At 37.1% G+C, this 12,962-nt stretch overlaps 1 protein-coding gene across 1 annotated transcript in view; it reads right to left on the bottom strand.

The window, feature by feature from the left end:
- The window catches only part of PGGT1B (protein geranylgeranyltransferase type I subunit beta), a 47,816-nt gene extending 36,655 nt beyond the window's left edge, over nucleotides 1-11,161 (bottom strand). The window contains exons 1-2 of the mRNA XM_008513896.2: nucleotides 10,104-11,161; nucleotides 3,053-3,171 (exon numbers count right to left, since the gene is read on the bottom strand). Coding sequence (XP_008512118.1) covers nucleotides 3,053-3,171; nucleotides 10,104-10,243 — 259 coding nt within the window. The 5' untranslated portion in view covers nucleotides 10,244-11,161. The remainder of the gene's footprint in view (nucleotides 1-3,052; nucleotides 3,172-10,103) is intronic.
- Nucleotides 11,162-12,962: the final 1,801 nt, after the last annotated feature.

The raw sequence follows: 12,962 nt of genomic DNA, 5'->3' as shown, positions 1-12,962 counted from the left end.
ATGATTTAGAGAAAGCATATTCTACTCAGCCTTCAAATGCCTTATGAATGAGAAAATACTTGAGGAGCCAGAGGATGCTCCGGATGCTCTAGGTGAAATGTGAGAATACAGAAAAGAGGAACAGTAAAGTTGGAGAAGGTACAGGTGAATAATAGCAGTCCAACAACTGCTGATATCTAACAATACTTTAGGCACTGAAAGGGAAAAGAAATGTAAGACAGACACATTCTCTGCCCTCCAGAAGTTTACAATTCGGATGTAAGCAAAAATATTTTAACCAACAGTTAAGCAGGAATGATTGAAAAAAATAGCAATGGGCTTCAAACCAATGAAGTCCATGGACTTCACAATTCAATGGGAAAGAGAATTCTGATGGGTCTCAAAAGAGACAGTGAGTACCGATCCCAATTCAAAGAAAAAAAATTTTAAGCTTTCATGACAGTATAATAAACATAAGAAAAGCACAACTGCTCAATGAACTCATACAAAGTAAACTCCCCTGTACAACCAGCATTCAGCTCAGGAAGAAGCACATGACAGCACCCGAGAAGCTCCTTCCTCATTCCTTCTAGTCACTCCCAAAAGCTCCGACTGGTTTTGCCTATTTTTGTACTTTATATAAATGGAATAATACACTATGTACTTCTTTCTTTCCAAACATGTTTGTGACATTTATCCAAATTTGTGCACGGAGTTATAGATTGATTGTTCTTTCCCATTACTGCCTAGTATTCCATTCTAATACGTCATTTATCCATTATACTGATGACAGATAGTTTGTATAGTTCCTACTTCTGGGCTCCTGTGAAAAATAATGCTATGAACATTCTAGTACATACCTTTTGGTGAACACATGATTTCATTTCGCTGAGAATGTACTAGGAGTAGAATTGCTGGGTCACAGACGGTACATGTGTTCAGCTTTAGTAAAGACTGCCAAACCGTTTTCCAAAGCAGCTGTAAAACTCCTTCAGCACTGGATGAGAGTGCCAGTTGTGCTACATCCTCATCAACACTTATTCTACTTCACCCTTTTCATTTTAGTCATTCCAGTGAGTTTGTAGCAAACACAATTATTACGGATAATATGAAAGCTCAGATAATAGCAAATCTCTCACAACAAAAGATCAAACAATGAGTCAGGTAAGCAGCTATTTAAAAACAACAAGGTATTAAAAAAACTTCTCTCTTTGTTGTAAAAAACTCATTTCACTAAAAAAAATAGAAGGGGAAAGTAAACACATAGTAAAGAACAGACAAAAAAACAGCTCAACCACAGAACCAGTAAATAGCCCTAAAAAGTGGGGAAAATTATAAGAAAAGACAGAAAGTTTGAAGTATGGTGAGTAAGTGACCAATGTTCTAGTAAGTGTAACCTATAGTATTAGATCTCTCACTAAAATGTTATGGTCCACACTTTTCTTTCCTTTTTTTTCATTTTTTTTTTAACTTTTTTTTTTAATTGAGGTAACATTGGTTTATGGGTCCACACTTTTCTATAGAGACAATGGCCATTTTATTTCAGGGGAATGAATATCAGTAAATTTTTTCCTAAAAGTAATAAAAAAGATATTTTAGCAAAAACTTACAGAACAGCTTTCCATGTACTACAGTGTGTAATTCCCCATCTGTACTATGTGAGATATATTTCTTTAAGACACTACAGTGTATAATTTGATCAGGACACATATGTATTCTTACTAAACAAACAAAAATCAGAAGCTGTAATAATACTACCTTGCATCTGGCTAGTATCTAACTTTGCAAAAAACCCCAGACTTTCACTTAAATTAGTGAAAAAAAAATGCTGGTAAAAAGGGAAAATACAAATTACTTTCATTTTGCAGATGACTAGCACTGGGACCTCACCTCAGCCAAAAGCTCCTAGAGAGTGAGGACCCTATCACAGCCTTCTCTACAGGTTTAGCAGAATAGTCAATAAATTCTACTGGACAACATGTTAGAATCTATAATTACTAACCAATACATCACATACGCTGCTTCATGTAGCTGGTGAAAAGTGATTAGATATTTATGTCTTAGATTCTGGTAGACCTAGTTCAAAAGGCTTAATCATTTTTTAATAAGAATTCATCAACAGGCACAGATTTTAAAAGTTATATAAAAACAAACACAATGAACTTCAAGAACAATAAAGTATAAAGCCACAAACTCTATGCAATAGCATCTACTAATAGATCAAACCTCTTTTCTCTCTCTCTTTCTAAATAAAGCTTTAGCCTATTATTTCTCCTAAATTCATCTGGGGGAGATTTATATATGATTACTCCAACCAACGAACCACACTGTTAATTTATAAATGCTGACTCTTAAAAGACATGTGAGTGGTGACCATGATAAAAATTGCATGATTTTTCTGGGAGTTTATTTGTTTAATCTTTTCAAAGTTAGAATTTCTAGCCTTTAAAAGGTAAATTGAAGTTAGGTATTTTACGCTTAATAGTGAACAATAGAGTTTATAAAACGTGTGTGTTTAGTTGATCAGGTAATTTAGGAATTTTGAGACTTTATTTGATCAAAATTTATGAAGTTTTAAGAAGCATAAAAATGATTAAAGTGTAAGTAAGAGCGCTAAGAAACCATTAAAGAACTACTAATGAAACAGTAGGGGGAAAACAACCAGGAGATTGAAATAAAACTTTCTGATGGAAAAGAGTTTTTCACTGAAGAGACAAAAAGAATGCTTGAGAATGAAAAACACATCGAATATGATAAAACTACTCGGACATAAACATGGAATACAAATAATCAACAAGATTCATCAAAGCAGAAGTACACAACACAGCATGGCGCAACAACTGTGAATCTATTTAATCCCAGAAGACTCTAAATTGTTCTCTCAAGAGATTAATGACTACACTTGTTAAGTCTTGGTATTTGAACAGAATGGGAGTGTTGCATTACAAGGAAAACATAGATGAATAAAATACATTAATAGTTTATGAATAAATACTAAGATTTCCTAGTCCAACACACATTACGTCAGGTACAACTAGTCACACTAAAAATATACTGCTAAAAACTCACTCACTGTCTTCTGTGGGAAGGACCTGCAGGGAGTAAATCCACTCTATTATATCATCTTTGTTCACCACATCTAAGGAATCCAACATATCCAGCCCGGAGAGCGCAAAAAATGCAATTGTCAACCTAAAAGAAAAAAACGTAAAATTTCATCTTAACTATCAAACCACTGAAGTCTTCCTGGTTCAGAAAAATAATAAACTCATTCTAATTTTACAATTTAAACAATACTCCCATCTTGCAAAAGCCAGAAGACCCAATTTATTTTTATAATTTAATAATATCAAAGTTTTGTTTCAAATTTTTTTTTTTTTTTTGGCAAAGAAGATTGGCCTGGAGCTAACATCTGTTGCCAATCTTCCTCTTTTTGCTTGGGGAAGATTGTCACTGGGCTAACATCTGAGTCAATCTTCCTCTATTTTGTATGTGGGACACCTCCATGGCATGGCTTGATGAGCAGTGCATAGGTCTGTGCCTGGGATCCAAACCTGCCAACCCTGGGCCACCGAGTGGAGCATGTGAACTGACCCCCTTGTTTCAATTTTTTAAAAAGAGACATTTAGGAGTTAAGAGACCAATCCTAATCATCTGAAGCATACCTGAATTCACTGAAGCCAGTATATTAGCAACCTGAAGGCTAAAAGTAGACATAAAAAAGAGATTTCCCTGCACCTAATCTGTAAAATAAGGCCAAAAGGCTAGAAAATATATAAAAATCACAATTTTCACTAATTTGCCAAGAGCAACTATGCTTATAGCTGGTGGTTAATTCTTAAGGAATGTTAGAATAAATCCATCTTTATTCAAATTTATTTACCAATAAAGTGACTCCCTTGGAAAAAATACTTTTAACGAATTTTGGGAAATAAGGAACACTTTAAAAAGTACTAATGCATTTTAGCTCCATTTTCCAAGAGAGAAACATTCTTTGATGGAGTGAAAAACTATAAGGCAACAATGTCGCCCCTTAAGATTGTATACTAAATCAGAAATCTAAACCTTGTGCTTCCACAAAAACTAGTGCCTTAGTGACTGCTTTTTACATACAGAGTTTATTATATATCATTCCTTTCATGTTGAGATGCATTCTACAATGTTGTTTGAGCATGGTTATCTCACTTCCATATTCTAATAATTCCTATGACTAATACTGATAAGTTAATACTACAAATTATTTGGTCTAAAATCTTGTAGTAGAGCCACTTGGCACATTCCGTAACCTTTCTAACAGATTCCAAAAGAGAATCAAGACTTAATGCCCCAAGGCATCCACTGTATACAATAAATTAACTTCTTTCCTGTGTATCTAGAATGGTATTATCTAGAATGGTATTACCAACTTTGGGAGGAATGAGAAAACAGTAACTCATTTTTTCTAGGGTGTAATTCTCTCTCTGATCTCTGGCTGGAAAGGGCTAGCAACCATTAGATAACAAGAGGAGAAGCAAAGAAGAATTCAATTCCACTCTTCTCCAAAACAAAATGACACTTTAGACAAGGGAAAAACTTCTACCTAACAAAAGCCAAGTTGGAAAATCACTGCTCTTGGTGATAATGTCTCAAGAGACAAGGTCTGCCTTGTTCGTGGTATGCACTCAAATATTTATTGAATTAACTGACTAAAAGACCTGCAATACTATAGCTAACTCTCCTAGAGAGCTCTATCAGGGTTTTCAGTTTTGCTGTTATCCATAAAGTGAATGATTACAATCAGATAAAATTAAGCATCTAATAATTTAGTTGATTAAAGCACTATTATGGAAAAAAGCAAAAGGAAGACAGAGATAACAGTGGAAAAATATGAGGCTGTTGATAAAACAACCTGCTGAGGTTGCCAAATCAAGTTGCTTCACCAGAGGATCAGTTTGCAGATGGGAGGGGTAAACTAAATGATGTCTCCAAAAAAATCTCAAAACTTTCAGGCTTAAGAACAAATTTTTCAGGCTTAAAAAACAGCATGAAATAAACAAGGATTAAGAAGAACAAAAAGAAAAAGTCTGGATAGTGGAAAAAGAAAATTTAGCCATACTAACCTGATTTTCCTATGCCACTAAATTTGTAGTGTATTGTCAGGCTAGAGCAGGTGAGCGACCATTTGGAAGTATATTGGAAACACTGATTTCTGGACGATGACCAGATTCCCAAACTTTGGATCACGTGGTGTGTCCCTTTCTACTAAAATCTCTTTACTGGCATCTCCAAGGGTCTTTAAAAGTGGACTGCATTCCTGCCTAGATCTCAGGTGGAGCTATAGCTAAATCATATTGCAAAGAGTTCTAAAATTATAAACCAGGAGCTACATTAACTAAGAACACAGACACTCAATAAAACTGATAACAGTGGAAATGGAGAGAGAGCCATAGAGGACACATTAGAAATAATCATGAAGTTAAAATATACAGCACAGAGACCTCAATAAATACTTCGGAATGAAAGACTGCATGAACTCTACAATTTTAAGCCTTATTCTTCATCTGTAATATTTTTAAATAGCTGATTCACCTGGTAAATATTTTCAAGTACAGTCACACATCTTTGGAATTATTTAACATGCAAAATAATTTTTCAATAACAAACATTTACTGAACATCTACTACAAACTAGATGTTGTGACAAAAATGAATAAAATAAGCCACCTAACCTTAAGTAGGTTAAATCATGAGGGAAAAATATCCAAGCAGCTACACGGTATGTGCTATCACAGAAAATGCCTTCTCCCCTTCTCAACCTGCTGCTTTTGCCTCTTGTTCTCTAGACCAGATGGCAGTTCCAACCCTAGAATCCTGGGGCTCCTTCTTCCTTCATCCCCTCCTTTCTATCCCTGCTTCTTGTGCCCTAGCACCTGGCTCCTGGACTACTGCAACAGCTTCCTAATTGGTCTTCCTGATTCTGGTTCTTGTCCCACTTAATACAACGACCAATGGTCACTCTGAAATGCATATCTAACTAGGAAGATCCACTACCTGGCAGCTTCCCATCACTTACATGATATCAAATTCAAGTTTCTAGACATGGCCCACAAAGCTGTCTGTGATCTGGCCCATGTCTACCCCTCCAGACTAAATCCCTACCGCACCTGCCTTACATTCTGAACCAATATTAGAGAACTGATGGAAGTCTCTGTGCTCAACACTCATGTATCTGCCTTTATTGTCTTTATTTATTGCCCATTTACCTATAATCCACCGCCCCCCGCCCCCCCCCACCCCCCAACAAACTGAACACATTCTTTAATATTTAGCTCCAGGGTTACTTCTTCCAAAAAGCCTTTTCTGAGCCCTGTCTCTCTTCAGGTTGAGCCACTTAGGTGATTCCAGAATGTCCTGTGAATAACACAATCATTTTGCAAACACACTCAAAGTGTGCTCAGGGGATCAGCAGCATCAGAACCGCCCGGGATGCTTGTTATAATGAAGACTCCCAGGCCTACACAGATTGTCCAATGCAGTAGATCCGGAGAGGAGCCCAGGTACATGTATTTTTATAAGCACCCAATGTCACTGATTAAGAGCCTCCCACTATCACCATCACACTTTGAGAGACACACTGCTAGACTATGATATGCTTCAGATAAGGGAGGGAATGAAAGGACAGAGTAGTTATCTGCGGGATGGCAGGCGCTGAGTGGTTAAAACACAGGATACATAGGGGAATATGGAAGGCCATGAGAAAGACTAAGTAGATTGTGAATGTCTTGTAAGATAAAATCATTGACTAAACCCTTCTTCTAGAACAGTTGGATCTGTAAAAATAACATAATAGAAAATGGTCAATATTTTGATTCTCAATAAAAAAAGCCTATTCTAATTCCCATTATCCAAATACAAATGGCAACAATATCTCAAAACCAAAATACCTCTCTAAACCACTCATAAAAAAGAAACCTGTTAATTGACAAAGCTCATAATCCAAGGATTAATATTCACTTGAGCTAACTGGTAACTACCACTTTTCAGAAGTTAATACATATAAAAGAAAAACCTCGGCTGAAACAACAAACAACATACTTTTTTGTTTTCAAAAAGCCATTGTTATTAGAAAAATAAAAGTTATTTATTTCTATTTGTCAGACTAAAAGAAACAATGAAATGTTTTTTTTCAATTTTGCCAAAATGGTGGGTCAGAAAATAAGTGTCTAAATGTCTACTCTATTAGCCTTCCTAAATGTCAGTCGTTTATATCCATCAGTAAAAACAAGTGAACACAGGAACACCTGAATCATTGGTTTAAGACCACATCCCCATGCCCAAGCACATGGTAGGCACTCAATAAATGCGTGTGGAACTGAACTGCCATACTGGTTAAGACTTCGACTTAGTCAACATATTGTTTCATCTTAAAACTCTAGTATTAGTAGAAATGTTGTGACCAGTCACCTTTGCTTAAAAGGCTGGAGCTTTTTCTCAAGCATCTTAAAAGTCAATTATGAATCATATACACCACAAAAGACTTAAGGCTAAACTGAGGTAAGTAAAGACTGTGAATCAAGAAAGAGAAAAACTGAAAAGCTTAAAAAAAAATCACTACAAAAACTAATATGTACAGGTTATCTTCAATGTGGTTAAGTGAGACATAAGAAAACCAAAAACAATGAAAAAATTCTACTCAAGTGACAAACATGAGACATAAAAAGGATATAATTAACATTTCTTATCCAATGGACTATGATACAACTATTATCTAATATATAATGCCTGGAAGATTATACTAAAGCCATAAAATCAAGCGTTAAATTAGTTGTCCAATCAGACAATTTTTGCTGTTTGCTTTTACTTATGCTGTGAGGATTACATAGTTTACTGCCAACATTCATTAATCTATATGGTTTTGTCCATGTTGGGATTTTAAATAGACCAATTAAACTCATTGGAATTTTGAAAATGCAACCATGGATCTATAATGATGGCTACAAGCAAAGTTCAACTGTTTAACAATCACAATAGGATGGAAGGTTTTTGTTACCCAAATACTTTGAATTCACATAAAATTAATCCCCACAAAATATAAATTTGATTTATCAACATTTTTCTCAATATTCTATACCATTATGATCAATGGACTGAGTTTTAGAAATCTTCATTTAAGTCTGCTAGTCAATCAATATCTATGGATGGAGAAAGGAATATAAAAATCATGCTTTGTTCCTACTTTAACAAGAATCTGTTCATCCTTCTGGCCTCAGCTCACATTATTCAACAAATATTCACTTAGTGCTTCTCACATGCCAGACACTATTCAAGGTCCTAGCACAACGCTGTGCAGAAGGACTTTCTGAGGTAACGGAAATGTTGAAATAGAAACAAAAGTCACTGGCCAATGAGGTGACTGAGCACTTGAAATATGGCGGCTACTGCAAACAAATTTAAAAATTTGTTTAAAAACAAATTTTTTAAAGATTGGCCCTGAGCTAACATCTGTTGCCAATCTTTTTTGTTTTTCTTCTTCTTCCCAAAGCCCCCAGGATACAGTTGTATATTCTAGTTGTAGGTCCTTCTAGTTGCTATATGGGACACCGCCTCAGCATGGCTGCATGAGAGGTGAGAAGGCTTGCGCCCAGGATCTGAACCCGTGAAACCACTGAAACCCCGGCCACTGAAGCAGAGCGGGGGAACTTAACCACTTGGCCACAGCTGGCCCCAGGAAGTGAATTTTTAACTTAATTTTTTTCTCTTTTGTGAGGAAGATTGTCTCTGAGCTAACATCTGTGCCAATCTCCCTCTATTTTGTATGTGGGACTCCACCCCAGCATGGCTTCATGATTGGTGTGTAGGTCCACATCTGGGATCCGAACCTACAAACCCCAGCCACCAAAGTGGAGCAGGTGAACTCAACCATCGGGTCACCGGGCCAGCCCTTGATTTAATTTTAACTAATTCAAATTTAAATAGCCAAAGGTAGTTACTGGTTACCATACTGCAGCAGGCAGCCTCAGTGTTATAGACATAAATAAGATAGACAAAGATTCTGCCTTCATGAAGTTTACAGTCCAGTGCGAAAGAAAGATATTAAACAAATAAACCAATAAATAAATAATTTCAGGCCATGATTGGAAGTGGTCTCTTTCGGAAAGGGCGACTAGGGAAAGTCTCTCCAAAGAAACCTGGATTAGGAACCTGCCCTTCCTATATGCTCCCATGAATCCTATACTAACACATGCCATAGAATTCTGTTGAAATGGCTTGCTTTTCTTGTTCAGCCGTACTCCAGCACCAACCACAATAAACAGTTCTTGACCACATATGCAGAAGCAATCTATAAAACTTCCAAAACTGACCCAGTCGTGCAATGTACAAAATACGTCGAGACTGAAGCGTTCAGAAAACGCGGAGAGAGATCAGAGTAAAAAACGATCTACTCTCTTCCCACGAGCTTTGGAGCCTCGCTTCAAAACACAGCAATGCAGAGCAAAGATCGCCGCCTCCTTTCGTTCTTCTCATTTTCAGTCTTTTACTCTGAATGACTAATTCAGTTTCTTAGCCTCTGCCAGATAACACTCCTCAGCCAACTCCAGCTTACAAGGCAAACACACTTTTAACAGGCTGCTTCAAGCACCATCGCACCTCTTTCGCCGATCTTCTCCTATCGTTAGACTTAGAATTCCTGGAAAGTTCATTTCTACTCCCACCTTAGAGGTTCTCTGCCGCTCCTACACATCAAACACCATACAGGCATTCAATTAAGAACTAAGGACTTCAGAGACGAAAAGGGAAGCACAGGAGAGGCTACTTATCTAAAATACGACGACAAACGCTTTGTCTTTTTTCCTTTCTACTCGGAAGAAGTGAGGCCAATTGTCTCAGGCTGAGAGGCAGCTAAAAGGATGCTCAGAGTTGACAGGGAAAATGGCTGGGAAGTGAAAAGGGCGGAAACTGGAGATTCCAAAAGGCCCCGCCGTCCAGCTTCCTCCATCCCGCCGCATCTCGGGGACACGAAGGGGACGGCAAGCCCCGGGCCGTGCCGGGTGGGCGGCGGCGCAGCCCCAGCGGTCTCCCCGTTAGCCCTCAGGCTCCGCGGCGCCGGAAACCGTGCCCGCCCCTTTCACTGTGGCCAAGAATTACCTGCTGGTCTCGAGGGAAGAATAGCGCTCCGGCAAGACCTGGAGGCAGCGCTGGAAGAACCGCACGTGCCGGTCCCGGAGGAAATCCAGCCGCTCTCCTTCCCCACTCCCGGCCAGCCGCTCGTCCTCCGTGGCCGCCATGTTGCTCCGGAAGCGACGTCTGCCGCGCCCCGGAAGCAATTTGCGTGCGGCGCGAAGGGACCCAGAGGTGTGAGATGAAGCGGAGGGTGGGGAGGGGGCGTGCGCCTGTCGCAGACCCGGTCTGTGGTAGTAACTACACAGTTGAAAGAAAGTCTTACGCAACGTTTTCTCTCTCTGATTTCTCCCTAGGTAGCGCACGACCCAAACTTTTCTACTCTATGACCCCAAAGTTTGGGAACACCTCTCAAGCTTTGTAAGATTCAGCCCACAAATCGCTCCAGAACTTTTATCCTCGTTGGATATTTGGGAGGAAGTGCAAGGTCCAAGCTGTTGGCTTCCCGTTCGATTAGAAAAACTCATGACCCTAAAGGATGTTATATATGAAAACAGGGATGGGCCAGTATAAATCTGCCAACAGACTCATTTTTGGAAGGCCACAGATTTAACATGAATGGATAGGGAAACTAAACCTACAAATCAAACTATGGAGATAAATGTTTATTGAATAATTATTGGCACTTCAAAAGTTGAGAGTCATTCCTAGTCTTCTCTAGAATAGCAGGAATCACTTAAAAAATATATATAAATGCAATATGCATACCTACATAACATATATTTATATGTGTGACTGCTTGCACCATTTTCTTTTACAAGTCTTAAAAGATTTTACTCTTTAAGTCAATGTGTCATCCAGCATCAATATGCAACAGTAAACAAGCTCAACATGTTCTCCAACTACCCATACACTAAAAAATAACATGCTTCTAGCTATTTTTATCAAAAAGGGGGATTTAAATTGCTTCAGCCATATTTTACTCCCTTTAAAAGTTCATGAAGCAGTCTTGGGGGGAAAATCCACCCAAGGATCAGGCCTGAACTAGGTTCTTTATAACGAACTGTGCTAATAAAAGTGAGTATAATTTTAATTGTTGGCTTTCCTAGAAAACGTATTTCTTAAAAGCGTACCATGTGGACTGGAGTTATACTGGTTCAACAATCCAAGGCACTTAATTTTAGGTGCTAGTAACTATTCACAGGCATTTCTGCTTGTCTTTAACACCACCTTAACCAAGGACAGAGGGCTGTCCTTGGTGCTTCCTTACTAATAAGGAGGCCACAGTCCTTGCCCTTCAGGTATGCCCAGTCTAGAGGAGTTTTCACTCTGTTATTTCAGTTAAGATCTCTCTTCTGTTACATACACACGCTGTCAAATGTCTGAAGATGTTCAAAGCGGAGTCTTATTGCACACATTTAACTTACTAGAATCAACTATGCACATTCTACATGTTCAGAAAGACAATCCTACTCAATCTGGTGCTTACAGGGAAGCCAAAAGGTGCATATGATTTTCAGCTCAAGAACCAGCAACCCAATTCAAATCTGGAGCAAATACTTACAAGGTGGATTCAATGTGTGATAATATAATACATCTTCTAGGTAAGTACAAAGCTACTTAAGATTTTGACCAGACAAGATTTTTGACAAATGCATGACAGAATCTAACCCCCACATAAAATGCCACTCTACATTATTAGCTAAAAAGTGTAACCAGGTCAAGTCTTCAAAGTATAGGAGTGATAGAGCATCTATATAATTGAACATTATTAGCCATTAAATGTTTGAATTATATAGAAATACAAGAAAATATGTCATATAATGTTAAGTGATTTACAGTAACTAAAATGTATCCTATGACTGTAGCTATTTTAAAATATGTAAGTATATTTTTGGAAAAAGTTACCCTGGGGTGGTGGAATTATGAGTGCTTTATAAAATTTTTCCCTTAGTGTTTTTCTAAATATCTTGTTAATATACTTTTTAAACCAGTGTAAGAAATGTTTTTTTGACAACTCTTCTATGAGCCTGTTACTGAAGACATTATGTTTATTGTACATCCTTTATATAAAGGATTCATAAAATAAATTCATTTATTTACGATTCAGTTAGAAGGACTGGTTTCTTCAAAGTTCCACATTTCTTTTATTAAAAAGCAAAACAAAAAATAAACAAAAAGCCATAAGAATCACATCACCCAGTAAACTTACCTTAAATGCAGGACATTGAAAGCTGCATGTGTGTGCAACAACAATAAAAAAATGTTAGAAAGCCACAGATAAGAAATCTTTACTTTTCTGTATCTTGCAGCAGTTCAGCTGTGTTTTAAATCCCTTGTCCTGCTCTCTGTTTTATTTCTAAACTGCCTCATATCATTTAACAAAGTTATGGAGAACAAGCACTACAAATAAAATGGGCATTCCTGATTAAGGACGTTTTATGTTAATTCTCTCATTTTGTACCAATAATTGTACAATCAGAATTCAGTTTCCAAAATTTGGAAGCCATCTATTTCGAATATTAACTGTGAAATAAGAAAAGATTTTGACCATTACTTATAGTAAATTTCTGACTGAGTCATTTGACCTAAATGGATCAAATTACAATTAAAGATACTCTAAAATGTTATAAGAAATAAGCTTCCTATATTTCTTGTATATATGGTATATTTCCTATAAGTTGGGAACTAATTAAATTTAGGAACTAAGATTTTATAATATAAAAAGTTGAGTCAAATTAAGTTAAATTGTGTTTTCATGTACAAAAGTTTAGAAATTTAAAAATTAACTCTTTTGACCAAATATATTAGTCTAGCAATGTTAAAACATTTTAAATGCCACCAAGAGAAATCATAGTATTCAAAAGCTAACTTATTTCAGATGAT

The sequence above is a fragment of the Equus przewalskii genome, chromosome 13 (assembly GCF_037783145.1).
Source record: "Equus przewalskii isolate Varuska chromosome 13, EquPr2, whole genome shotgun sequence".
Classification (NCBI taxonomy): domain Eukaryota; kingdom Metazoa; phylum Chordata; class Mammalia; order Perissodactyla; family Equidae; genus Equus; species Equus przewalskii.
The sequence above is the reverse complement of the archived record's forward strand: the minus strand, read 5'-3'. Positions and strand labels throughout refer to the sequence as shown.